The sequence below is a fragment of the Scyliorhinus canicula genome, chromosome 18 (assembly GCF_902713615.1).
Source record: "Scyliorhinus canicula chromosome 18, sScyCan1.1, whole genome shotgun sequence".
Taxonomy (NCBI): Eukaryota; Metazoa; Chordata; class Chondrichthyes; order Carcharhiniformes; family Scyliorhinidae; genus Scyliorhinus; species Scyliorhinus canicula.
This window is the reverse complement of record NC_052163.1, coordinates 28,712,706-28,738,248: the sequence shown is the minus strand read 5'-3', so window position 1 is coordinate 28,738,248 and position 25,543 is coordinate 28,712,706. Positions and strand designations below refer to the sequence as shown.

At 52.5% G+C, this 25,543-nt stretch overlaps 1 protein-coding gene across 1 annotated transcript in view; it reads right to left on the bottom strand.

Annotated features, from left to right (window-relative positions):
- The window catches only part of dnai2b (dynein, axonemal, intermediate chain 2b), a 94,544-nt gene that overhangs the window by 45,434 nt on the left and 23,567 nt on the right, over positions 1-25,543 (bottom strand). The window contains exons 4-5 of the mRNA XM_038778068.1: positions 5,087-5,211; positions 427-569 (exon numbers count right to left, since the gene is read on the bottom strand). Of these exons, the coding sequence (XP_038633996.1) occupies positions 427-569; positions 5,087-5,211 (268 nt within the window). The remainder of the gene's footprint in view (positions 1-426; positions 570-5,086; positions 5,212-25,543) is intronic.

The following is a 25,543-nucleotide window of genomic DNA, read 5'->3' as shown; positions in this document are numbered from 1 at the left end:
TCCCCCTCCCACAGGCGATTGTGCAAGTAAGGGGAAGGCTACAAGGTGGCAGTACAGGAAAGGGTTATTCTTATCATAGCTTCATCTGAACTTCTTATTGGGTGTGCACTTTGGCTAATATCACACAAAATTCAGATCAGATGTGGTTTCTTGATTCAAGTAATTAGCCCAACTAAGACTCAAACTTGTAACTACTTGGTGAGATCTGCTTGGATTAGAATGCTAATGAGACATAGGTTGTTTAAGTGACCCCATTGTGTGTACACATTTATTTGTCAGAGTGTTTAACTTGCTCCCATAATTATTCTGTACAGTTTAGTGAATAATAATAATCTGTTGAAAAGTTCTAAATAAGTTATTTAATTAGGTTCTTTTAAAAATGTATCAATTACAGTTCTAAGCACAAGTATATGATAGTTGAGTTACCCATGTCCCAGATGTATGAGTCATAACTCATATTGTCGGCAGCTCTTTGAAACTCCAGACAACAATAAGAAATTGCCAGTTTCCGCCCTTGATCTGGATGCCATGAGAGATGAGATACTGTCCGATTAATTACGTTAGGGTCGCTAGCAAATGAAACAAAGATAATGCAATGGGTTTTCTTCATCTCATAAATTCCAAGATGTTTTTCTGAAACAATCTATAATCACCCCCAACTATTTACTTCTGAAGCAAGTCTGTTTTTAGGTCAATTTACGTTAATGTGCAAGGCTGTGCTAATTTATTGCAGCAAAATGTAAAAGCCTCTTGATCAGACAGACTTGGTTATTGTATGATTTTGAAAACTTTGAGAAACAATATTCATGACTCAGCTTTTACAGTATCATTTACAACCACTGTCTGTTTTGTACATTTCAAAACATAAATTTTTCTTTTTTTTTTTTTAAATAATTTTTATTCAAATTTTCACATTTTCACAAAAAAGAAAACAATAACAGAAAATTCTAGAACAAAAAAAAACAGAACCCCTCCCGTAAATACAAAAGAGAAACAATAAATTAACGCCCGTCATTGTCAAAAAACAAATATTCAACCCAAAACAAAAACAAAGAGACAACCCCCCCTCCCCTCTCCCCCCTCCCCCTATCCCCCCTTCCCCCCTCCCCCCCTCTCCCTCCCCATCTCCCCCTCCCCTGAACCCCCAAGTACCTGAAGCTCCTCTCCGCCCTTTTCAGTGGGAGCCTCCCAATCCCCCATCCTGGTCCCCCGGGTGTACCACAAACAGCTCGCTTTTCCCAAAGTTATGCTTATACCCTGAGAAATCCCCAAATTCCCGGAGAATCACCATCACCACCGGCATTCCCCCCACCGGGTCCGCCACATACAACAATAGGTCATCCGCACAGAGCGACACTCGGTGCTCCTCCCCATTCCGGACCAGCCCCCTCGAATCCCCCGACTCCCTCAGCGCCATAGCCAGGGGTTCAATTGCCAGCGCAAAAAGTAGGGGGGACAGGGGACACCCCTGCCTCGTCCCTCGGTAAAAACATTAATTTTTCAACAAAATAATTCAACAAAAATTAGTGATTGCTTTTCATGATTAAATGTTTTTAACCAAAGAAAATTTGATGTCACATTAGATTCCATCTTAGGTTAAAATACTGTTACTCAGAGAATAATATTCATTAGACATTCTGAATCCAATTTTCAAAGAAGTAATGATGCACAAGCAAAACATTATATTTTTCTTCCTCTTGAAGATTCCAAATGAAACAGTGACCAAGTTTCTTCATAAACAGCGAATCTTAAACCCAATGGCTGTGAAATTCATGTGGCTCGGTTTTTGGGAACGAGGCTATGTTTTGCCGCGTTCCAATACCTGTTCAGATTGAGATAGCTGAGACACAAAATCCATCTACCCATCTCATCTGAATGACTCCTGCCTCTCCAGTGTTGACCTATCCTTCTCAACTCTATGCTGAAGTCGACACACAGCAGGAGGTTAGGAATTGTTGCTGCAGACCATGTAGTACAGACAACATGCTCTTCTCAAAGGCAGGCTACCTCTGAAAGGAAAGCTGCACAAAAAGACTGCTGCAATGGAAATTTTTGCATACACTAGGGCAGTTGGAATCCAGCTGGATGGATGCATTGCTGGAGGCATTAGTGGTGTTGGAAAAGGGTATTATTATTATTAATGAGATTAGTTGAATTTCATTTGCAAAGAACTGGCATGAATTTTGCAGAGAGCTAGCATGAACAAAATGGATTGAATGGCTTCCTTCTGTGCTGTAACCATTCAAGATGTTCAGGAAGAGATACACTACGGTCCTGAGGGACCAGGTCATAGAATCATAGAATCCTTACAGTGCAGAAGGAGGCCATTTGGCCCATCGGGTCTGCACCAATCCTATGAAAGAGCACCCTACCTAGGTCCACTTCCCTGCCCTATTCCATGTAACCCCACATAATCTGCACATCTTTGGACACTAAAGGGTCGTACTAATGCCCACATCTGGTAGACCTCGCGAAGGCGCCGTTCAGTACTGGTCCACACAAACAGGGACCAGGTGTAACCTCCCAGGTCATTGAAGGCCCCTGGGTGGTTGGGCTCTGGGCAGGGTGGTACCTTGGCATTTCTGATGGCACCTTGGCACTGCCACCCAGCCACCCTGGTGGTGCATCCTGGGATGTCCTGCCTTAAGAGGTGAAGGGGGGGGGGGGGGGTGGTGGAGGACCCCCTAAGAGGTACATTGGGCAGTGGGAGGGCCGGTAGCCATAGTGGGGTGTCCGAGGAAGGTTGAGAGATTGGCATGGCATTTAAAATTGGCGCTCGATCTTTTCCTGCACTGACGAGCTCAGCTAATCAGTGCAGGAAGTGAGTTAATTGAGACCACAAAAACCCAGAGTTCAGCTTGATAGTAAAAGACCCCGCTATATCTACCCAAAATAGTACTCTGTTTTTTTCACGTTAAATTACGCCCAATGGCTCAGGTCTTTAATGTTTTGACAGAGCTTTCTCATCGCTATGAAGCATCCACTTTCTTTCTCTCTTCAGGTGCTGCCAGGCCTGCTGGTTATTTCCAGCATTTTCCATTGTTATCTCAAACACAGTCCTAAGTACTTTCTGACACATTTCAACAGATAATGTTCCAAAAATATTACCCGCAATCAAGGTGCCTGGTCCTTGAAATCACATTACTGCAGGACCCAGCTTGCTGTTTCATGCATCATTTTTCAAGAGCAGACAATACAGCGGTTGCCAGGACCTACATGGGTCAAATTTGGAAGCCTAGTGTCACATCAATTAGTTACGGTGACGTGTTTCCTTTCATGGGCTGTGAATGTTGCTGGCAATGCCAGCCTTTTTTGCCCACCCCTAATTGCCCTTGAAAAGGTGATGGTGAACAGCCTTCTTGAATTGCTACAATCCATTTGGTGTCAGTTCTTCCAAAACACTGTTGGAAAGGGAGTTCCAGGATTCTGATCCAGTAACAGGGAAGCAACAGTGTGATAGTTCCAAGTCAGGATGATGTATGCTTTGGAGAGGAACTTGCTGGTGGTGATGCTCCATGCATCTGCTGCCCTTGTCCTTCCATGTGTTAGAGGTGGTGAGTTTGGAAGTTCCGGTTGAAGGAGCCTTGGTGAGTTGCTGAAATGCATCTTGTGGATGGTACACACTGTTGCCATTTTCCATCGGTGGCGAAGGGCGGGGATGGGTAGGGTGCTGATCAAGTGGACTGTTTTTCTTGGATGGTGTCAATCTTCTTGAATAGTGTTGGAGCTGCACTCTTCCAGGCAACTGGAGAGTATTCCATCGCATTCCTGATTTTAACCTGTAAATGATGGACAGGCTTTGGGAGTCAAAGTGAGTTAACACTGCAGAATTCCCAGACTCTGACCTGCTCTTACAGCCACAGTGTTTATATGGCTGTTAAACTTCTGGTCAATGGTAACTCCGCAGAATGCTTCTGGATAAATAAGGGGGTGAAAGGATATCAGGGATAGTTGGGAGGAAACAATCAGATCAGCAATGAATTTACTAAATGGTGGAGCAGACTCGAGGGGCTGAGTAACCTACTCCTGCTCCTAATTTGTACGTTCGTATGTTGACAGTGGGGGATTCAGTGATGGTAATGTTGTTGAATGTCAAGGCCAGATAGTTAAATTCTCTCTTGTTGGAGATAGTTATCGCATGGCACTCCTGTGGCAGAAATATCACTTGCCAGTTATCAGCCCATTCTGAATATTGTTCAGGTCTTGATGCATATGGACATGGAACTGCTTCAGTATATGAGGAGTTGCGAATGGTGCTGAATATTGTGCAATCAACGGCGGACATCTCCACTTCTGATCTGATGTTGGAGGGAAGGTCATTAATGAAGCATCTGAAGATGATTGGGACTAGGACACTCCTGCAGTGAGACGATTGTCCTCCAACGACCAGAACAGATTTCCTATGTGCCAATTATGACTCCAAGTTGTTTTCCCAGAGAGTGATGTCAGGATTGATGCCAATTCAACATGTTCAAATTCTCACAGGGGATACACCTGCGTGCGTCCATAGGCTTGGGGAATTCCGCATGAATCTCACAGGTGGCAGCCGTGGTGTAGCCTCTCCTCCTGGAAAGCCAGGTAGACCTTTATAGTACTGTCAGAAGCAGCGTCACATGAATTAATGTTGTACTCCATAATTTGAAGAGTATTGATGAATTCTATAGCAGAAATTGTGGAAGACAGAGATTTAGTGGCAAATCTAAAGAGGAATAAAATAAAATAGTGGAATGTTCAATGATTTCGTAATTTTCATACCAAAATAATAACATAAATGAGCTGATGTGTTGCATTTAATATGTGAGATAGGGATAGAGGGAAGAAATTCCTGTTAAATTTAGCTTTCAGGACAGAGTGAAAGATTTAGTTTTAGGATGAAAAATGTTTTTTTATTGAAACATTAATTGTTACACTCAGAATCACAAAGAATTGCAGGTAAGCCTGTTGCCAGTTACTTTGAAAATGACGATGCATGTTTACTCACAATTAGAAACTGGTTGGAGTTGCCCTTGTCAAACATTCTTATTCTTTGAGTGGTTCTCCTTCAACCAAGGAGAAAAACAAGGATTCTCACGGATGCTCCAATTACCTGAAAACATTTATTGTTTTTGCAGATGAAGGTTCCTCAATCCTTTCCACAGGTTCCTCCTTATCGTCAAAGTACTCCTCATAAATATTGATAGCATTGTTCTGTTTAATGCAGTGCTCCATTAACTGTAAAAACATGAAAGTACAATGAGTAATTTTTTTTTTAATATAATTTTTATTGGACTTTTTTACAGAAAATATAAAACATAACGACAAACAATGAAATGCAACAAAATAACCCATAATAACTGTGACACCCCCAGACCGTATCGGCGCATGTATCACATCCCCCCACCCCCCCAACCCTAATGAACAACAAAAGAACTTAAAAAAATATTAAAATTAAATAAACAAACATAGTCATTGTCGGCCCCCCCCCTTTTCCCTCCCCTTTTCCCTCCCCGGGTTGCTGCTGCTGCTGTCCCCGTACCCTATCTTTGAGCCAGAAAGTCGAGAAAAGGCTGCCACCCGCCTAAAGAACCCTTGTGCCGACCCTCTCAGGGCGAATTTGACCTTCTCTAGCTTAATGAAACCCGCCATGTCATTGATCCAGGTCTCCACGCTTGGGGGCCTCGCATCCTTCCATTGTAGCAAGATCCTTCGCCGGGCTACTAGGGACGCAAAGGCCAGCACACCGGCCTCTTTCGCCTCCTGCACTCCCGGCTCCACCCCAACCCCAAAAATCGCGAGTCCCCATCCTGGCTTGACCCTGGATCCCACCACCCTCGACACCGTCCTCGCCACCCCCTTCCAGAACTCCTCCAGTGCCGGGCATGCCCAGAACATATGGGCATGGTTCGCTGGACTTCCCGAGCACCTGACACACCTGTCCTCACCCCCAAAGAACCTACTCATCCTCGTCCCAGTCATGTGGGCCCGGTGCAGCACCTTGAATTGGATGAGGCTAAGCCGCGCACACGAGGAGGAAGAATTAACCCTCTCCAGGGCATCAGCCCATGTCCCGTCTTCGATCTGTTCCCCCAGTTCCCCCTCCCACTTCGTTTTCAGCTCCTCTACTGACGCCTCCTCCGCCTCCTGCATAACCTTGTAGATATCAGATATCTTCCCCTCTCCGACCCAGACCCCCCGAAAGCACCCTGTCGCTCACCCCCCTCGCGGGAAGCGAAGGGAATCCCTCCACCTGCCGCCTAGCAAATGCCTTTACCTGCAGATACCTGAACATGTTCCCCGGGGGGAGCCCAAATTTCTCCTCCAACTCCCCCAGGCTCGCAAACCTCCCATCAATAAACAGGTCCCTCAGCTGTCTGATGCCCGCTCTGTGCCAACCCTGAAATCCCCCATCAATGTTCCCCGGGACGAACCTATGGTTCCCCCTTAACGGAGCCTCCATCGAGCCCCCCACTTCTCCCCTATGTCGCCTCCACTGCCCCCAAATCTTGAGGGTAGCCGCCACCACCGGACTCGTGGTATAACTCGTAGGAGGGAACGGCCACGGCGCCGTTACCAGGGCCCCCAGGCTTGTATCGCCACAGGACGCCCTCTCCATCCGTTTCCATGCTGCCCCCTCCCCTTCCATTACCCACTTGCGCACCATCGACACATTGGCCGCCCAATAATACCCCGAGAGATTGGGTAACGCCAGCCCCCCACCATCTCTACCCCGCCCCAAGAAGACCCTCTTCACCCTCGGGGTCCCATGCGCCCAAACAAAGCTCATGATGCTGCTAGTCACCCTTCTAAAAAAGGCCCTAGGGATAAAGATGGGCAAACACTGAAAAAGGAACAAGAACCTCGGGAGAACCGTCATTTTGACGGACTGCACTCTACCCGCCAACGATAGCGGCACCATGTCCCACCTTTTAAATTCCTCTTCCATCTGCTCCACCAGCCTGGTAAAATTAAGCTTATGGAGAGTCCCCCAACTCCTGGCCACCTGCACCCCAGGTATCTGAAACTCTTCACTGCCCTCTTAAATGGGAGTCTCCCGATTCCCTCCTCCTGATCACCCGGGTGTACTACAAATACCTCACTCTTGCCTAAATTTAACTTATAGCCCGAGAAGCCCCCAAATTCCGCTAACAGCTCCATCACCCCCGGCATTCCCCCTTCTGGATCCGCCACATACAACAGCAGGTCGTCCGCATACAGCGATACACGATGTTCCTCCCCACCCCGCACCAGACCCCTCCACCTCCCTGACTCCCTCAACGCCATAGCCAAAGGTTCAATCGCCAGTGCAAAGAGCAAGGGGGACAGGGGGCACCCCTGCCTGGTCCCACGGTAGAGCCTAAAGTACTCCGATCTCCTTCCATTGGTAACTACACTCGCCATCGGAGCCGCGTAGAGCAGCCTCACCCATTTGATGAATCCCTCCCCGAATCTGAACCGCTCCAGCACCTCCCACAGGTACCCCCACTCAACTCTATCAAATGCTTTCTCCGCATCCAGCGCCACCACTATCTCAGCCTCCCCCTCCACTGCCGGCATCATAATAACATTTAGTAGTCTCCGCACATTCGTGTTGAGCTGCCGTCCCTTGACAAATCCTGTCTGATCCTCATGTATCACCCCTGGCACACAGTCCTCTATCCTGGTGGCCAGGATCTTCGCCAGCAACTTAGCGTCAACATTGAGGAGCGAGATAGGCCTGTATGATCCACACTGCAAGGGGTCCTTATCCCGCTTCAGGATCAGAGAGATCAGTGCCCGCGACATCGTCGGGGGCAAAGCCCCCCCCCCTCCCATGCCTCATTGAAGGCTCGCACCAAAAGGGGCCCCACCAGATCCGCATACTTTTTATAAAATTCCACCGGGAACCCGTCCGGCCCCGGCGCCTTACCTGACTGCATTTGCCCGATCCCCCTGACTAGCTCCTCCAACTCTATCGGCGCCCCCAGCCCCTCTACCAGCTCCTCTTGAACCCTTGGGAAGCATAGCCTGTTCATGAAGCTCTCCATCCCCCCTCTCCCCATCGGAGGTTCTGACCGGTACAGTTCCTCGTAGAAGTCCCTAAAGACCCCATTAACTTCTGTCCCCTTCTGCATTACATTCCCACCCCTATCCGTCACTCCACCAATTTCCCTAGCCGCATCCCGCCTGCGGAGCTGATGCGCCAACATCCTGCTCGCCTTCTCCCCATACTCATATACCGCGCCCTGCGACCTCCTCCACTGTGTCTCTGCCTTTCTGGTGGTCAACAAGTCAAATTTGGCCTGCAAACTACGCCGTTCCCCCAGCAACCCCTCCTCCGGTGCCTCCGTGTATCTCCTGTCCACATCCAGGAGCTCCCCCACCAGTCTCTCCCTCTCCTTCCTCTCCCTCCTTTCCCTATGGGTCCGTATGGAGATCAGCTCCCCCCGGATCACTGCTTTCAGAGCCTCCCAGACCATCCCCACCCGGACCTCCCCCGTGTCGTTGGTATCAAGATACCCCTCAATACTTCCCCGGACCCTCCTACACACCTCCTCATCAGCCAGCAGCCCCACATCCAGGTGCCAGAGCGGGCGCTGGTCCCGCGCCTCCCCCATCTCCAGATCAACCCAGTGCGGAGCATGGTCTGAAATTGCTATGGCCGAATACTCTGCATCCTGCACCTTCGGGATCAATCCCCTGCTCAGGATGAAAAAATCTATTCGGGAATAGACCCTATGGACATGGGAGAAAAAGGAATACTCCCGCGCTCTCGGCCTCCCAAACCTCCAGGGATCCACCCCTCCCATCTGGTCCATAAACCCCCTCAGTACTTTGGCCGCCGCCGGTCTCCTACCCGTCCTTGAACTGGACCGGTCCAGTGGGGGATCCAGCACTGTGTTAAAGTCTCCCCCCATGATCAGGCCCCTTGCCTCTAGGTCCGGAATGCGGCCCAACAAGCGCCTCATGAAGCCGGCATCATCCCAATTCAGGGCATATACATTAACCAGCACGACCTTCTCTCCCTGCAGCCTACCCTTCACCATAATATATCTGCCCTCCTTGTCCGACACCACCTCAGCCGCCTCGAACGCCACCCTCTTCCCCACCAGAATCGCCACCCCCCGGTTCTTCGCGTCCAATCCTGAGTGAAAAACCTGCCCCACTCACCCCTTCCTCAGACGAACCTGGTCCGCCACCTTCAAGTGGGTCTCCTGGAGCATAGCCACGTCCGCCTTCAGCCCCTTCAGATGAGAAATTACCCTAGTTCTCTTAACCGGCCCATTCAGCCCCCTCACGTTCCAGGTAATCAGACGGATCAGAGGGCAACCTGCCCCTCTCCCCCGCCGGCTAGCCATAGCTTATCGACTGCTCGCCCCAGGCCAGCTCGCCCCGCCTGACCCGTTCCCCATGGCGATAACGCCTCTCCTCTACCCCCCCGGCCCATGCCAGCTCCTTCCTGGCCATTCCAGCAGCAACCCGGTATCCCCCCCCACCCCCCCAGGCTAGGACCCCTCCTAGCCGCGACGCACCCTCCATGGTACTTCCGTGAGTCAGCTGACTTCTGCTGACCCGGCTGCTCCTGCCAAAACCCATCTCCTCCCGGCATGGGGTCATCCCCCTCTTGCCACACCTCCTTGGCACCGCTTCAGCGCGGGAAAGAAAACCAGTAGAGGCCACGCTCCCACCTCCAGCTCCGCCCCCCCTGCCCCGCAGCGCGGACAACCAGAGGAAAGCCCGCGCTTTCACACTGCCACACCCCACCCTTCTGATGCAGCTCCTCAAAATCCAGTTTCACCCCAACCCCCAGCCCCGTACCGAAGAGAACATATAAAGCACATGCCCCCAACGTTCCCCACTTACCCCACACCCATACCCAACAGACAAACCCACCCGGAAACAGAGCAAAAAGAAAACCAGCATAAAAAAAACACGTGTCAAAATTGAAGAACAGCAACAGCAAAAACAGCAACGGCCATAGCGTGTCCCCAGACCCTAGTTCGAGTCCAGCTTCTCCGCCTGTACAAAGGCCCACGCCTCCTCCGGGGACTCGAAGTAGTGGTGCCGGTCCTTATATGTCACCCACAGACGCGCAGGCTGCAGCATTCCAAATCTGACCTGCTTGGCTTGCAGCACCGCCTTCGTCCGGTTGAACCCGGCCCGCCGCTTTGCCACCTCCGCACTCCAGTCCTGGTAGATTCGCACTATCGAATTCTCCCACTTGCTGCTCCTCTCTTTCTTGGCCCAGCGCAGCACACACTCCCGGTCACTAAACCGATGGAACCGCACCAGCACCGCCCGCGGGGGTTCATTTGCCTTAGGCATCCTGGCCAGCACTCTGTGAGCTCCCTCCAGCTCCAGGGGCAAATGGAAGGACCCCGCTCCCATCAACGAGCTCAACATCGTGGTCACGTACGACGGGAGATCCGACCCCTCCAGCCCCTCCGCCAGGCCCAGGATCCTCAAATTCTTTCGCCTCGTGCGAACGTCCAGCTCCTCCAAGCGGTCTTGCCACTTTTTGTGAAGTGCCTCGTGCAACTCCACTTTCCCCGCGAGGACCACGGCCTCCTCCTCCCTCTCAGCGGCCTGCTGCTGCAATTCCCGGATAGACGCCTCCTGGGCCGCCTGGGTCCCAAGCAGCTTGTCGGTAGTCGCATTCAGGGAGTCCAGCAACTCAGCCTTCAGCTCCGCAAAACAGCGCAGAAGAGAGGCCTGCTGCTCCTGCGCCCACTTCCACCAGTCCTTGGGTGTTCCGCCGGCCGCCATTTTGTCCTGCTTCCTCTGCTTTTCTTGGGGAGCTGCTGCAGCTTTTTCCTTTGCCCCACTCCGGGTGAGCACCATAAATTATGGGGAATGCGCCTCTAGACACCTTCCCCCACCGGGATTCGTTGAGACAGCACTGTTTGAGGCCCTCAAATCGGCCCAAAAGTCCTTAAGTAGCGGGAGCTGCGGTGCCGCACCTACAAAGCCGATTTTCTGACCGCTCCACTCCTAGTCCAGGCCATCCACCGGTGGAGAATCTGAGAAGGAGTGTTCCCCCTCGGGGAAAAGCCCAAACAGCACCACTGCGAGCCCTTAAAAGAGCCCCAAAGTCCGAAAATAGTGGGAGCCACTGAACGTGCGGCTTAGCTCCGCATCACCGCTACCGGAAGTCCGTCTCCACTTCTTCAATGGCCTTGGTGAGATCTTTTCACAGTTCTTCCCTCTGCTGTTAGAATTCAGCTTTCATAAAGGCCCTCAGGTCAGCTTGAGACCTATAAGCTGGCCCTTCCCCCGCTAGCATGCTTGCTTTTGTTTGTTGCTGTTCAGACAAATCCTGCACTGTTTCTAAGGGTCTGATAACCAAGAAACATCCTATTCCTGGGGGAAAATACTCCTTGAACCTTCCCCCACGCCTTTTCATCGAAATTCCAACCCGTGCTGCCCAAAAAAGAGCTCTTTTCTGCAATCTTAGGCAGGAGCTGCCTCTGTGTGCACACTCACTCCATAATGCACACCCGGAAGTCAATGAGTAATATTTAATACATGTATAACAACAAATAGACTGACTAATAGTCAAATGCATCGATCCTTCTTCGGTTGTTCAAAAGCTGAAGAAGCTAGGAGACAGACTTTTGCTAATATTTATGACCTTCTCTTACAATGATCACAAAGGCCATGGGGGATCATCAATTGATCGCCCCGTGGGGTTCATGGATTATGTGTTTCGCTATTGAGTGGGCAGAGTCACCCTGTTGGAACTATTCGGAGGGAGATTAAAACCTGCAGGCCAGACCCAGACCCGAATTCCCCGTGGTCCTTGGGCTGGGACGCAAGCGCTGTGTGCCACATCTGTGGCTATTTTTGTTGTCCAAATGAACTATAGTTTATATGAAGCCTGGCCTTGGCAGAGTTATTACATTGGCGACGAGGTGTAAAACCGAGATTCCTGAGCAGTCTTCAGAGTGAAACAAACAGCTCTCTGGCAAGCAACTCAAAAAGCCTTTTTTTGGTAAACTTAAGCCCCTTCCGATATTAATGGAGAAGGCTGGGCTCAATATGTAGAGTGCATGTGTTATTTATTTCAGGCTAACAACATTGTGGGAGACGAGAAGCAGAAAGTAAACCTCCCGACAGCTTGTGGGGTTCGAACGTTCAGCATAATAAAAAGCATAGCTTATAGTTGCATAAGCTCAACCTGTCCCGATTGGTGGAACGAGTGAGGGAGGAGGTCCGGAGGTGGGATGCACTCCCGCTGTCATTGGCATGTAGGGTGTAGACTGTTAAGATGACGATTCGCCCGTGGTTCTTGTTTGTTTTTCAGTGTCTCCCCATCATTATCCCGCGGTCCTTCTTTAAGAGGCTGAATAAAATTATTCTGGGATTTGGGAAGTCCCCGTGGGTGAAGAGGGTGATGCTTGAAAGGAGCAGAGGAGAAGGGGGGCTGGCATTGCCGAACTTCAGCAACTATTACTGGGCGGCCAACATAGCGATGATAAGGAAATGGATGGTGGGTGCGCGGTCGGTTTGGGAGCGGATGGAGGCTGCTTCGTGCAGGGGCACTAGCTTGGCAGCCGTGCTCACGGCGCCTCTGCCGCTTCCGCTGGCACGGTACTCCACCAGCCCGATAGTGGTGGCGGCTCTTCAAAAAGGCCATTGAGATTGCCATGTTCCTGGGGAATGCAGAGAAAAGGGCTCAAGAACTACAAGGGACACGATATAATAGCATTCTCAGGTTGGAGGAGGGGCCTTGCTCAAGAAAGCCATACCTTAGATGAAGGCACCTATGGAGTCATCCATTGCCTAACGAAAACACCATAGGGTCATCCTGGCAGTCGAGGAAACCACGAGACAAGCCCAAATATAACAGAGAAACCACTCTGGAGGAATGCAAATGCCAGCTAATGGACTACTGTAAGCACTGCAGGAGGGCACAACCAAGCTAATGCTGCTGGACTCGGCAATACTTGTATTACCCAGGCAAGAAGCCATGGCCAGCACAGGCTCGTACTATGCAAGTGTGCCCACTTCCAGATGATGAGACAATGCTATTAAACTGTACAATTACAACTAAGGTTGCCCCAATAATGGTGGCTCATGAATGGTCATCCATTAGAAATTGAGGTGGACATAGGGACTGCTGTCTCCACCCTTGGAGAACAGATGTTTAATCACCTCCAGACTGGCATCCTACCTTTGAGTTTGGAGGGTCCAGAGCTAGGTTGGCCACCTACATGGGGGAACCTTTATGGATTATGGGAACCACGGTGGCCCCAGTGCCCGACAGAAAACAATCAGGCTGATTACAACAAAATGTGAAATATGGACAGACAGTAAGTCTTAAGGGCAGAGATTGGCTCCAGCGGATCAGATAGATTGGCTGGAAATTTTCAGATTGGGCGTTGGAGGAATTTACAAAATTATCAATAAATACCCTGAAGGTTTCCAAGAGGGGCTCGGAAAAATAAAAGGAGTCAGAGCCAGAATCTATGTTGACCCCAATGCCATGCCAAAAACTTCAGCGTGATGGTTCTATACGCACTGCAAGAGAAAGTAGAAACTGAGCTTGGGAGTCTTGAGGGTTTAGGGATAATAAAGCCTGTGCAATTTGTGGAGTGGGCCACATCCGTTGTTCCACTCCTGAAACCTGTTAAATCAGTCCACCTCTGCGGGGATTATAAACTCACAGTCAACTGGGTCTCAAAATTGGACAGGATCCCCATGCCACGTATCGAGGATTTCTAAGGCAAACTAGCAGGTGGCCAGACTTTCACAAAACTAGACGTGAGCCACGCCTACGTCCAGCTCAAACCAGACAAATCCTCCTGTAAATTTATCATGATTAACACCCATTAGAGAGTGTATGAGTATGTTTGCTTATCCTTCATGGTCTCGTTGGCATGCGCCATATTTCAGTGAGTCATGGAGAATATACTCTATGTGTTACCCAAGATGATTGTGTACCCGGACGACATTCTGATTACTGGTGCCACAGAGCAGGAGCACCTGGCAAACAAAAGCAGGGGTACATCTTAAAAGAAGGCGTAATAAGGCCTAAACCCCAAGGAAGACAAAGTCGAAGCCATTAGGGAAGCATCTATCGTACGAAATGCCACAGAATTGAAATATTTCCTGGGACTAGTCAATTGTTATGGGATGTTCATCCTCAACCTTGCCTCCTTACTGTCGCCATTACATCTGCTATTGAAGAAATACCACAAATGGTTTTGGGAGGCACCACAAGAAGAGGCCTTTGAAAGAGTAAGACGGCAGCTACTATCTTCTCATATTTTGTCTCATTACAATTGGGACGGTACTCTTGCATCATTGGAAAGACAACACAGAAAGACCTATTGCCTTTGTGTCCAGGACTCTTCTGGATGTAGAGTGGCGCTACTTGCAGATTGAGAAGGCAGATTTAATGTCGAGGATGGCATAATCTTGTGGGGATTTCGGGTGCTTGTTCCCCAATCAGGGCAGCACCCAATTTCAATGGAGCTACATAATGCCCACCCTGAGGTTTCTAAAATGAAGATGCTCACCAGGAACTACATTTGGTGGCCCAGGAACGATATTAACATTGCAAACTTGGTAAAACAATGAAGCATATGCCAGGAAAACTAGAAACTCCCCCCTTCGGCCTCCCTGCATCCATGGGAGTAGCCAGGGAGGCCATGGATACAATTGCATGAGGACTTTGCAGGGACCTCTTTGGGTTCTATGTTCCTGATCTTGGTGAATACGCATTCCAAGTGGATGGAGGTACATCGCATGGCCTCTATGACCTCCATTGCCACGATTGAGAAACTTTGACAGAGTTTTTGTTACACGTCATCTCAGAAGTCATTCCAACAATGGCACAGCCATCACTAGTGGGGAGTTCCAGGCCTTCATGAAATCAAACACCATGAAGCACGTTAGGACAGTGCCATATCATCCGTTGTCGCAATGTTTGGCAGAGCGAGCAGTGCAGACCTTCAAAAATGATATGAAGAGGGCAGCACGGTGGCCTAGTGGTTAGCACAACCGCCTCACGGCGCTGAGGCCCCAGGTTCGATCCCGGCTCTGGGTCACTGTCCGTGTGGAGTTTTCACATTCTCCCCGTGTCTGCGTGGGTTTCGCCCCCACAACCCAAAAATGTGCAGAATAGGTGGATTGGCCATGCTAAATTGCCCCTTAATTGGAAAAAATAATTGGGTAATCTAAATTTTTTTTAAAATGATATGAAGAAGCAGCTGGCCACATCTACAGAAGCTAGGTTGGCAAGATTCTTATTTGATTACAGAACCACTCTCAATACCATGACAGGAGTCGCCCTGGCGGAACGATTGATGGGATCATGGCTTCGCACCAGGTTAAGTTTGTTTTGTGCCACGAAGAATCCAGCACGAGTTTTCAGGATACAAAGAAATAACATTTATTTACAATTACATATACATACAACAGCAGCAGCAGCAGCAACTTCCCTTACTGCTCATTCCTCATTCTCTGCTGGTTCCAAACTGGCCAGCTCTATTTATGCAGGGAGTCTGCTAATGATTTCTCCGCCCCTCTCATTGGGGAAGCTCACACTGCCATAGGATTGTGGGATTGTCATTAGTCCCCAGCCAATGATAAGCAGGCAGGTTATAACATCCCTCCCCCCCCAAAGTCCAAGAAATCCACCAAAGACCCTGGCGAAGGAGGGCGTCGGACTCGTTTTGCCGCAGGCCGGACACCATTTGCATGAGGCGCTGGATCGGGCGGCGTGTAACGAGATAGAGACCGGCGCTTCCGTGATGAACGGCGTAACGGTTGTACATCCATGGCCCGTGGGCCGGAGGAGCCCCCTTCTGGGGTGTCTTGTGTCTCCATCTCGGAGTCAGAGTCTGCTGCCTCCGTCATCTCGGCATCTTTATCTCTACCCGGTTCTGTCACGACCTGCGCAGGCTTTGAGTGAGGCACCAGAGGAAGATTGTGAGGAATACTTTCCATCGTGTCTGGCCTCTGTAGCTGTAGAAATTAGCTCCTGGGGCGGGAAATCTTTGGAAGGGATAGTCTTCTGGACCGAACATGGTCTACATGTTTGCGCTGGAGACGACCCTTGGCTTGCACCTGGTAAGAGATAGGGCCCGTTTGGCGAAAGATTACGCCAGGGACCCACTGGGCACCACCAACAAAATTCCGAACGAACACTGGGTCACCGGACGTAAACTGCCGAATCGGCCAATGCCGAGGAAAACCATGTCCCTGCCGTTCTTGTGTGCGGCGTACTTTTGCGCCAATGTCCGCGGAAAACCATGCTAAGGCGGGTGCGAATGTCTCTGGCCATTAGGAGTTCTGCGGGAGCTACCCCAGTCACCGCATGGGGGGTGGTCCTATATGAAAACAAAAAACGAGCCAGTATCGTGTCCATCGACCTGTAAGACTGCTGCTTTAGGCTTCGTTTGAATGTCTGCACTGCACGCTCCGCCAACCCATTTGAAGCCTGGTGGTAAGGGGCAGTGTGGATATGGTGCATGCCGTTCATCTTCATGAATCTCGCAAACTCCTCACTTGTGAACAGAGTGCCGTTGTCCGTGACCAGCACCTCGGGGAGGCCATGCGTACTGAAAGACAAACGCATCTTCTCGACTGTTGCGCAGGATGTTGTGCCAACCATCTTATGCACCTCTAGCCATTTAGACTGGGCATCGATTAATAGAAGGAACATGGATCCTTGAAAAGGGCCGGCGAAATCCGCACGTAAGCGTGCCCAAGGCCACCCTGGCCATTCCCAGTGATGTAGGGGCGCGGCCGGAGAAAGCTTCTGATGCTCCTGGCAAATGGAGCAGTTTTGGGCCACCTTCTCAATGTCGGTGTCGAGGCCTGGCCACCAGACATAACTCCGGGCCAACATTTTCATTTTGGTCACGCCTGGATGCCCATTGTGCAAGTCTCTCAGTATCAGCTCCTGTCCTTTTACCGGGACAATCACACACATCCCCCACAAAAGGATGCCGTCTTCCACGCTGAATTCGGACAGCTTGGAGGAAAATGCCCGCAACTCGCCTGGGAGCTGTCTATGCTGCCCACCATACAGGACTATGTGCCGAACCTTTGACAGGACTGGCTCCGACTGGGTCCACTCACGGATCTGTGATGCCGTGACAGGCAAGGTGTCCTTAAAATTTAGGGTTGCGACCACCTCACCAGTCATGGGGGTCGACATGGGGCCGGTCGATAAAGGCAATCGGCTCAGTGCATCAGCATTCCCTATCTGGGTTCCTGGTTTGTGCTCCAGAGAATACTCATATGCAGCGAGCAACAAAAGGCAATCAGCTCAGTGCGTCAGCATTCCCTATCTGGGTTCCTGGTTTGTGCTCCAGAGAATACTCATATGCAGCGAGCAACAAAAGGCAATCGGCTCAGTGCGTCAGCATTCCCTGGGCGAAATTCTCCGCGGACCGACGTGACGCCCATTTCCGGCGGGAAAAAGCGGTGTGCATGGCTCCGGCGTCCGGGCCTTCTTTTAAGCTGCCAATCTCCGTTCCCGGAAGGGCCAGCAGCGGACTGACGCGATAGGCGTCAGTTTCTCCAGCTGCGGAAGTGGCGAGTCCCGGCGTTTGTGTGGTGGGGAGAGAGAGAGACCCAGTGGGGTGGGGGGAGAAGAGCGACCCGGCAATGGGGGGGGGGGGGGGGGGGGGAGACGAGCGACCCGGCATGGGGGGGGGGGGGGAGACGAGCGACCCGGCATTGGTGGGGGGGGGAGAAGAGCGACCCGGCATTGGGGGGGGGGGAGGAGAGAGACAGGACGGCATTTTGGGGGGGGGGGGGGAGGAGGAGAGAGACAGACGCGGCATTTGGGGGGGGGGGGGAGGAGGAGAGAGACAGACCCGGCATTTGGGGGGGGGGGGGGGGGGGGGGGAGGAGGAGAGAGACATACCCGGCATTTGGGGGGGGGGGGGGGAGGAGGAGAGAGACAGACCCCGGCATTTGGGGGTGGGAGGAGAGAGACAGACCCGGCATTTGGGGGGGGGGGGGGGTGGTTGCGGCATGGGGGGGGGGTTTGCGGCATCGGGGGGGTTGGGGGCAGCGGGGGGGGGTTGCGGCATGGGGGGGGCTGCGGCATGGGGGGGGGGTTGCGGCATGGGGGGGGTTGCGGCATGGGGGGGTTGCGGATGGGGGGGTTCACGGCATGGGGGGGGTTGCGGCAGGGGGGGGTTGCGGCATGGGGGGGTTGCGGCATGGGGGGGGTTGCGGCATGGGGGGGTTTGCGGCATGGGGGGGTTGCGGCATGGGGGGGTTGGGGGCAGAGGGGGGGGTGGGTTGCGGCATGGGTGGGTTTGGGGGCAGCGGGGGGGGGTGGTTGCGGCATGGGGGGGTTGCGGCATCGGGGGGGTTGGGTGCAGCGGGGGGGTTGCGGCATGGGGGGGGGGTTGCCGGCATGGGGGGGGTTGCGGCAGGGGGGGGGTGACGGAATGGGGGGGGTTGCGGCATGGGGGGGGTTTGACGGCATGGGGGGGTTGCGGCATGGGGGGGGTTGCGGCATGGGGGGGGGGGTTGCGGCATGGGGGGGGGTTGCGGCATGGGGGGGTTGCGGCATGGGGGGGTTGCGGCATGGGGGGGGTTGCGGCATGGGGGGGTTGGGGGCAGCGGGGGGGGAGGTTGCGGCATGGGGGGGGTTTGGGGGCAGCGGGGGGGGGTGGTTGCGGCATGGGGGGGTTGCGGCATCGGGGGGGGTTGGGGCAGCGGGGGGGGTTGCGGCATGGGGGGGCGGTTGCGGCATGGGGGGGTTGCGGCATCGGGGGGGGTTGGGAGCAGCGGCGTGCAGAGAGGGGGGGGGCGACGGATGCACGGGGCCAACGCACCACCCCCCCTCACCACCCCTACCTCCCTCCAACGCCCCTACCCCCCTCCCCACCACCCCTACCCCTCTCCAATGCCGCCCCCCTACCCCCCTCCAACGCCGCCCCTCATCTCTCGCAACGCCGCAACCCCCCCCCTCTCAACGCCGGGTCCCCGCCCCCTCAACGCCGGTACCCACCCCCCGTCCCCCTCCATCTGAAGGCCGGTACCCACACCCCCCCCTCCCTCTGAAGGCCGGTACCCACACCGCCCCCCTCCTTCCTCCTCCCCCTTCCTTATCCTCCCCCCCTTCCTTCCTCATTAGTGGGGGGGGGGTGCGGCATTAGTGGGGGGGGGTGCGGCGTTAGTGGGGGTGGGGGGGTGCGGCGTTGGGGGGGGTAGGGTGTGGTGAAGTGGGGGGGTTGGGGTAGGGCAGCGGCGTGCAGAGAGGGGGGCGACGGATGCACGGGGCCAACGCACCGTCGCCCCCCTCTGCACGCCGCTGCCCCTACCCCAACCCCTCCCCTCACACCCCTACCCCTTCACCACACTACCCCACTCCAACGACGCACCCCCCCCACTAACGCCGCACCCCCCCACTAACGCCGCACCCCCCCCACTAACGCCGCACCCCCCACTAACGCCGCACCCCCCCTAACGGAGGAAGGAAGGGGGGGGAGGAGGAAGGAAGGGGGGAGGAGAGAGGGGGGGGGGAGGAAGGAAGGGGGGAGGAGGAGAGAGGGGGGGGTGTGTGGGTACCGGCGTTGAGGGGGGGGGACCGGCGATGAGGGGGGGTGAGGCGCTGAGGGTGGGGGGTTGCGGCGTTGCGAGAGATGGGGGGGCGGCGTTGAGGGGGTAGGTGGTGGGGGAGGGGGTAGGGGTGGTGGGGAGGGGGGTAGTGGTGGGGGGAGGGGGAGGAGGTGGGGTAGGGGGTGGTGGGAGGGGGGTAGGTGTGTGGGGAGGGGGGTAGGGGTGGTGGGGGGGGGGTAGGGTGGTGGGGAGGGATAGGGGTGGTGGGGAGGGGGGTAGGGGCGTTGGAGGGAGGTAGGGGTGGTGAGGGGGGGGTGAGCGACGGTGGTGAGCGGCATACAGAGGGGGGGGGCGACGGTGCGTTGGCCCCGGGTCTCTGTCGCCCCCACTCTCTGCACGCCGCTGCCCCCAAACGCCCCCCGATGCAGCAACCCCCCCCCCCCGATGCCGCAACCCACCCCCCCCCCCGGTGCCGCAACCCCCCCCGATGCCGCAAACCCCCCCCCCCGATGCCGCAACCCCCCCCTGATGCCGCAAACCCCCCCCACCGATGCCGCAACCCACCCCCCCCATGCCGCAACCCCCCCCCCCGTTGCCGCAACCCACACCCCCCCCCCGATTGCCGCAAACCCCCCCCCCCCCGATGCCGCAACCCACCCCCCCCCCCGACACTGAACGGCATTCAACCATCATCAATGGTTGACGACGTTTTAAAGCAACTGTGATTTTCGCCGACGTGACCCGTGGCCACGTCGGCGGGACTTCGGCCCATCCGGGCCGGAGATTAGTGGAAACTAAAAATATAATGACATCCCGCCGGCGCCAGCTGTTTTCAGAGGCTGCCGGCGGGATTTGCACAGCGCCGGTTTTTGGCCGGTCAGAGATTTAAAAACCCTGCGGGAGCGGGAATAACGCCGCTGCCGGCCGATTCTCCAACCCTGCGTGGGGTCGGAGAATCCCGCCCCCTATCTGGGTTCCTGGTTTGTGCTCCAGAGAATACTCATATGCAGCGAGCAACAAAGCCCAGCGCTGGATGGCAATGGGCGGTATTGGCTTATCCTCTCTGAAAAGTCCCAGCAGAGGCTTATGATCAGTCACGATAGTGAAGTGGCAGCCATATACGTACTGGTGGAAACGTTTCACCGCAAAGACCACTGCCAGGCCCTCCTTCTCGATCTGCGCGTACTTTTTTTCCGCTGCAGTCAACGTGCGGGAGGCGAAAGCTATCGGCCGCTCGGCCCCGTTCTCCATCTTGTGGGACAGGATGGCCCCAATACCATACGGGGATGCATCACAAGTGACGAGCAAAGGCTTTCCAGGATCATAGTGGGTTAGTAACCCAGACAACGACAATTGTTGTTTTACCCGCCGGAAAGCGGTTTCTTGCGGCTGATCCCAAACCCAGGTGTGATTCTTCATTAGCAGAAGGTGCAACGGGGCCAGCGTAGTTGCCAGATTGGGGAGGAACTTTCTGTAATAGTTTACGAGGCGAGAAAACGAACACAGATGCGAAGTGTCAGTTGGGCGGGGGCCTGTTGAATCGCGTGCACCTTCTCTACGACGGGGTGCAAACCTTCGCGGTCCACCCGGTAACCCAGGTAGACTACTTCCTTCGCCTGAAAGACCCACTTTGTGCGACGTAAACGGACTCCAAACTGGCCAGCTCTATTTGTGCAGGGAGTCTGCTAATGATTTCTCCGCCCCGCTCATTGGGGAAGCCCATACTCTCATAGGATTGTGGGATTGCCATTAGTTCCCAGCCAATGGTAAGCAGGCAGGTTATAACAGCTTGTCATTTCCAAATTTGGCAGATGAGTGTGTTTAAAACTGATGACGCAGTCTACGTACGGAACTCCAGTTAGTTCCCAGGAGTCATGTTTGAAAAAAACAGGGTCCGTATCCTGCAAGGCGAAGGTCCAGGATAATGTTTTGAGAATACACCTGGACCACCTCAGAAGAAGGGAGCCTGTCTCTGTTGAGGCCTCGCCTCTGGTCCCAGTGGTGGCTGTAGCTAGCGCAGGGCTATCGCATGTAGAGGGCTCTATATAGCCATCTAAGATAGCCACCTGCAAAGGACCATGGGAATTATGGCCAACCCAGGACTCAGACAGATACAGAGCCTATGTGTATCTGAAAACACAGGTAACCAGGCCTGATCGAAACCCCGCTGTTGCATTTTAATGGCCCATTTTCCCAGGACAATAGGACTCCAATCAAGCAACCGGTACAGCCAGACTGATCGGCACCAATCCTTTTACTCAGAAAGCCCCACTGCCAAGGTAAATGACCGCTAAGGACCCATCCAGCTACCAAGGCACCTGCCCCTTTATTGACTGAAATCGAAGACAGTGATCAGAGCCCTGTCGAACTATTGGGTCCAAGGTTAAGGACCGCCCCAAAGAGCGCGAAATCCCAGAGGGATAAAAGAGAGCACAGCCATGTGTTCTGTCTCTTTTGGATCCGGCCTGTGCCAACTCAATTGCAGCAGGAACAGCCAGCTAGGAAAGATAGATGAATCCACAGGAACCCGAGGTCGCAGCGACCAACAGAACAGAGCAATGCCCCATATGGGAAAAAGAGTTAAGGAAATACTTAAAGGGGAAATGTCTTTGGTCGAATGTTTGTGCTAATGCTGAGTGAGGTCCAGGAAAGATAGGACAAACTTGGTGGGAGAACCTAAGCGGGGTCCACAAGAAAAATGTAGGGAAAGTCAGAAAGCCAATGGCAATAGTGTCCTGTTTGGCACAGTTGCGAGGCACAGAGGAGGTCGTGAAGACGCTCCATAGGCAATTAATTGAGAAGGAAGAAAAGAACGTGGGAAACAGCAACGAAAGCGAGAAGAGCAATTCCGGAAATAGTTAACGGCTGAGGATAAGGAAATGGCCGATGTAAAACGCACATCAATCTTGTCTAGTTCACCTTAGAAGCTTCCAGACCCAGTACGATAAAGCCGACCAAGATACACAGCACACAGTCCTGTTAAGAGAGGAACCAGAACAACAGGTTGCCCAGCTAACTAGCAAATGTGCAGATTTAAAAGCAGCTTTGAGAGAGCTCCACAGCTCCACTAAGGAACAGAGGCAGAGTACCGTTGACCATGCTAAATGCTGACAGAAGATAGAAAAGTTACAGTTGTTACTCTCAGTACAGAATGGCTTCAGGTACACTTTCAGGCAGGATTTAGATGAGGAAGATGCTCCCAATTGGCAAGGATTAAAAGAAAGCACCCAAAGATATGTAGAGGACACGGGAAATCAAATCGAGCCCCCCACACCCCAAAAGGAAAAGCACCCGCACCACCGACTGCACAGGCAGCACACACCCCCACCCACAATACGACCCCCATGAATCCGGTTACCACACAATGCAAGTCATTGGATCAGAATGAGCCTGATATCGTTTACACCACCCCACTATCCATAACCCAATTAAGAGAAGCTTGCACGAAAATTATTCCATTGCAGCCCACCCCAGACCCGCACAGCTTCTTTGAGGAGGTGCGCCAACAAAATGTTATGTACGGCCTAGATGAGAAAGAGGAGGTAAAGCTAATAGTTATGAGCCTCAGCCAGTCCGTAAGGTCAGCTTTGCCAGAACCCCAAAATGTAGCAGGAGGAACCCTACAGGATATGAAAACAGCCATATTAATGCCATCGGGTATAACAAAGGAGATCCAGTCGAGGGTTTAAATCACTGCATGCAAAAGAAGGGAGAGCATACAACCACATTTGCTGGTCGTCTATGGATTCATTTCATGGCAGTCTACGGACAATTGAACCGCACACACCTAAATGAGGAAGACAACACTAAATGGTCCCGCACCTTTGTCTCGCATGCCACAGGTGCAGGTCAAAAGGCTTGTGTAAACTACAGCCCCGCAGACCACACACACAATGAAGTTTGGGTATTGAAATTACTTTCCAGAGCATGGGAACAAACCCTACACCGACAGACAGATCATGACGCGATAGAAGCAAACATGCACCAGGATAGGATTAGCCAGGACCCAGCATGGATAAACAAGAGTAGACACGAGGGACAGCACCCCAGAGCACAGGCACCACGAGGTTGTTACAATTGTGGCCACATGGGACATTACATCCGCGATTGCCGACAAAACCCCCCGAACCAGCAACGATACCAACAACCAAACCCCCCACCTACGAACAATGTTAGGCATAATGTTAGCGCCCGTTCAGATGACTTAGCGTTTAACTCCACAGATTGACGGTTTTGGACTCCCCAACATGGGTCTGTGACACACGCTGGTACAAATCAGGCAGACCAATAGTTACAGGCACAGTACGGGGACATAGTCGATTTTCTTTGGGACACAGGAGGATTCCGCACCACTTTAAACTCCTCCACCATCTTTCAAAAGGACAAATGCCCAACTACAGACACCATCACCCTGAGTGGATTCACCGGCCACATACAGCAAGGATATATCACAGCTCCCATACCCATTCAGATAGGGAACATTAGCACCAGACACCCCGTCGTTTTAGTTGACTTACCCCAAACCGCAGAGCACATTTTAGGCATTGATTTTATGAGCTCCCATAACCTTTCGTTTGACCCAGTAAACAAATGTGTTTGGCGAATGGCTAAAACAGCTCGGGCTCCCGCTACGCTCACAGTAGGGGATTATGAAAACAGGATTTGCTCAGTAGGGGACTATTGGTTTAATCCGCAAACAATTATTGCAGACCAGAGGATTAGAGAGGTCCTCATAAGACACAAAGCTTCGTTCGCACAACACAAACACGATTCTGGGAAGATCACAGGTACAGTAACGATTTCAGATGTCCATCCAAAGCCGCAAAAGCAATACAGTTTCCCACAGCAAGCCGAGGGTGAGATTTCGAAGGTTATTAACAGTTGGTTAGACCAAGGAGTTATTCGACCCATAGCGTCCACAAATAATGCCCCAATTTGGCCCGTAAAAAAGCCCGATGGTTCATGGCGACTAACAATCGACTACCAAGAACTTAATAAGGTAACCCCTTTGGCAGACCCCACTGTTGCTACGAGTCCCGCGACCATGCTCAAATAGGGAGTACAGGCAAAATATTTCACAGTGCTGGACATCAGCAATGGCTTTTGGTCCATCCTGTTAGTCAGGGCCTCGTAGTATAAATTTTCATTTACGTTTCAAGGGCAGCAGTACACATGGGCATACCTCCCACAAGGATTCCATATCTCCGCCTCCATTTTCCACCGAGAACTGGCAAACGGACTTTCTAAATTTTCCCGACCTGAATGCCTAATACAATATGAATATGATCTGCTCTTGCAAACGGACACAAAAGAGGAACACGTAGAGCTCTTATCTGAATTACTAGGCCTACTGCAATCAATCAGATGTAAGGTCAACCACAAAAAGGACCAGATTTTAAAAGAAAAGGTTCTTTATTTAGGCACCAGCATCGCCCACGGGAAGAAAGAAATTGAGCAAAAACGGATGGAGTCCATCGTTAAATTGTCCCTGCCCCAAAATGTCACTGCACTCCGGTAATTCCTAGGTTTGGTAGGATATTGCAGAAACCATGAGATGGTTTTGCCACTAAAGCAGCCCCACCCTCAGAGCTCCTTAAAAAGAACGCTCCATGGGAATGGCTTCCACAGCACACAGGCGCCATTGATGATTTAAAACGCAGCCGAGGCACAGTCCCCGCTTTACAAGTTCCAGACCCAGACTTGCCCTATACCACAGACGTAGCAACCACCGAACGAACCCTATCAGCAGTACTCCTGCAAGAACAACATGATCACTTAGCACAAGTAGCCTATGCCTCAAAAGTATTAGACCCTGTAGAGCAAGGATTCCCAGCCTGCAAACGGCACTTGCTGGCAGTCTTTTGGGCAGTACAGTACTTTGCGTACATGACAGGCCTCAACTGACTAACGATCTTGACCGAGCACACACCCACTCAACTATTACTAGGCGGTAGATTAAAGGACGCTTCAGTCAGCCAAATCAGAGCAGCTTGCCGGACACTACTGTTACAAGGCAGGGACATTACGGTAGAATGCACGAAGACCCACACAT